The sequence below is a fragment of the Hippocampus comes genome, unplaced genomic scaffold (genome assembly GCF_001891065.2).
Source record: "Hippocampus comes isolate QL1 unplaced genomic scaffold, H_comes_QL1_v1.1 scaffold86, whole genome shotgun sequence".
NCBI lineage: Eukaryota > Metazoa > Chordata > Actinopteri > Syngnathiformes > Syngnathidae > Hippocampus > Hippocampus comes.
The window spans coordinates 617,088-618,156 of record NW_017805882.1 but is presented as its reverse complement, the minus strand read 5'-3'; the positions used below and the strand labels follow the sequence as shown (position 1 = coordinate 618,156).

Genomic DNA, 1,069 nt, shown 5'->3' with positions numbered 1-1,069 from the left:
AGACCCTGGACTCTTCCTGGATGGTCTGAGCCGTAAAGTGGTCGGCGCCGGCCTGCTGGAGGAGGCTGCGGTATCCGGAGAACCACTCCGCCGGGGTGTATTTAGCGGAGCGGAAGCCCGCGGTAGCTAAGACCGAGGGCGGCTCTAAAGGGGCCCCTTGCTCCTGCCGGAGCCCCTGAGCCACCGCTCCGCCATCATAGTGTGGCTTTGACACTAACACCTCCGCGCTCATTTTCTTACAACGACTAAAACAGTTCAAATAGAGTAAAAGCAGCAGTGAGCAATTACATAAGTGACACAAAGTAGTGCAGTATATGGAGTGTTTGTTTATGGTTGCCTGGATACAAGAAACAACTCTGGTAACTTGAGGAGAGTGTAACCAATTAACAAAATGCGTGTAGATTTTTTAAATTATTCAAGTGCGTCTAGTGTGATGTCCCTATATTCCAAAGATATGCCATTTTCTGACCTGCACATTATTTGCTTTGCCCGGGAGGAAGCCATAACTAGTGGTTCAGTCATGAAGTCAGCCACAATGAATCAAAAAATGTGTGGAGGGAGAGAGGAAATTAAATAGGAGGAATAAATACATAAACAAATAAATAAATACATGAATGAATGAATGAATCTCATTGGGATCTGACGACCTTTTCTGCCTTTTCCTACGACGCCGTGTAACAGAGCCCTTTTGGAAATTCGTTCTGCTATGTGTTGTATATGTGTAATCTGATCTCATCCCATCATCCAAATAGAAGCCTTTGTAGCACGCCGATTGACGATTTGGACTCGTCGGGTATGCAATGCGGACCGTTCAATATGTAGTTGTCTTTTTTTTTTTTTTTTTAGATAAAGTTGTACAAAAGATGCCGAACGTGGATAGTTATAGTGATTTGCCGCTAGATGCCGCCGTTGACCAACAAACAGTACAAGACATATGTTACTTGTTTTAATAGGGAGCCCCAAACTTTCATTTGAAAAGATACAGCACTCAGCCACCCCGCAGTGGCCGAAGCAAAACTGCGCATTGGGGCATATGCCAATAATATTGATGATTGGTCAGAGTTCATGC

The 1,069-nt window shown here is 44.7% G+C and overlaps 1 protein-coding gene across 1 annotated transcript in view; it reads right to left on the bottom strand.

The window, feature by feature from the left end:
• The window catches only part of tekt4 (tektin 4), an 8,018-nt gene extending 7,263 nt beyond the window's left edge, over positions 1-755 (bottom strand). The window contains exons 1-2 of the mRNA XM_019889048.1: positions 470-755; positions 24-245 (exon numbers count right to left, since the gene is read on the bottom strand). Of these exons, the coding sequence (XP_019744607.1) occupies positions 24-245; positions 470-522 (275 nt within the window). The 5' untranslated portion in view covers positions 523-755. The remainder of the gene's footprint in view (positions 1-23; positions 246-469) is intronic.
• Between the last annotated feature and the right edge of the window lie 314 nt (positions 756-1,069).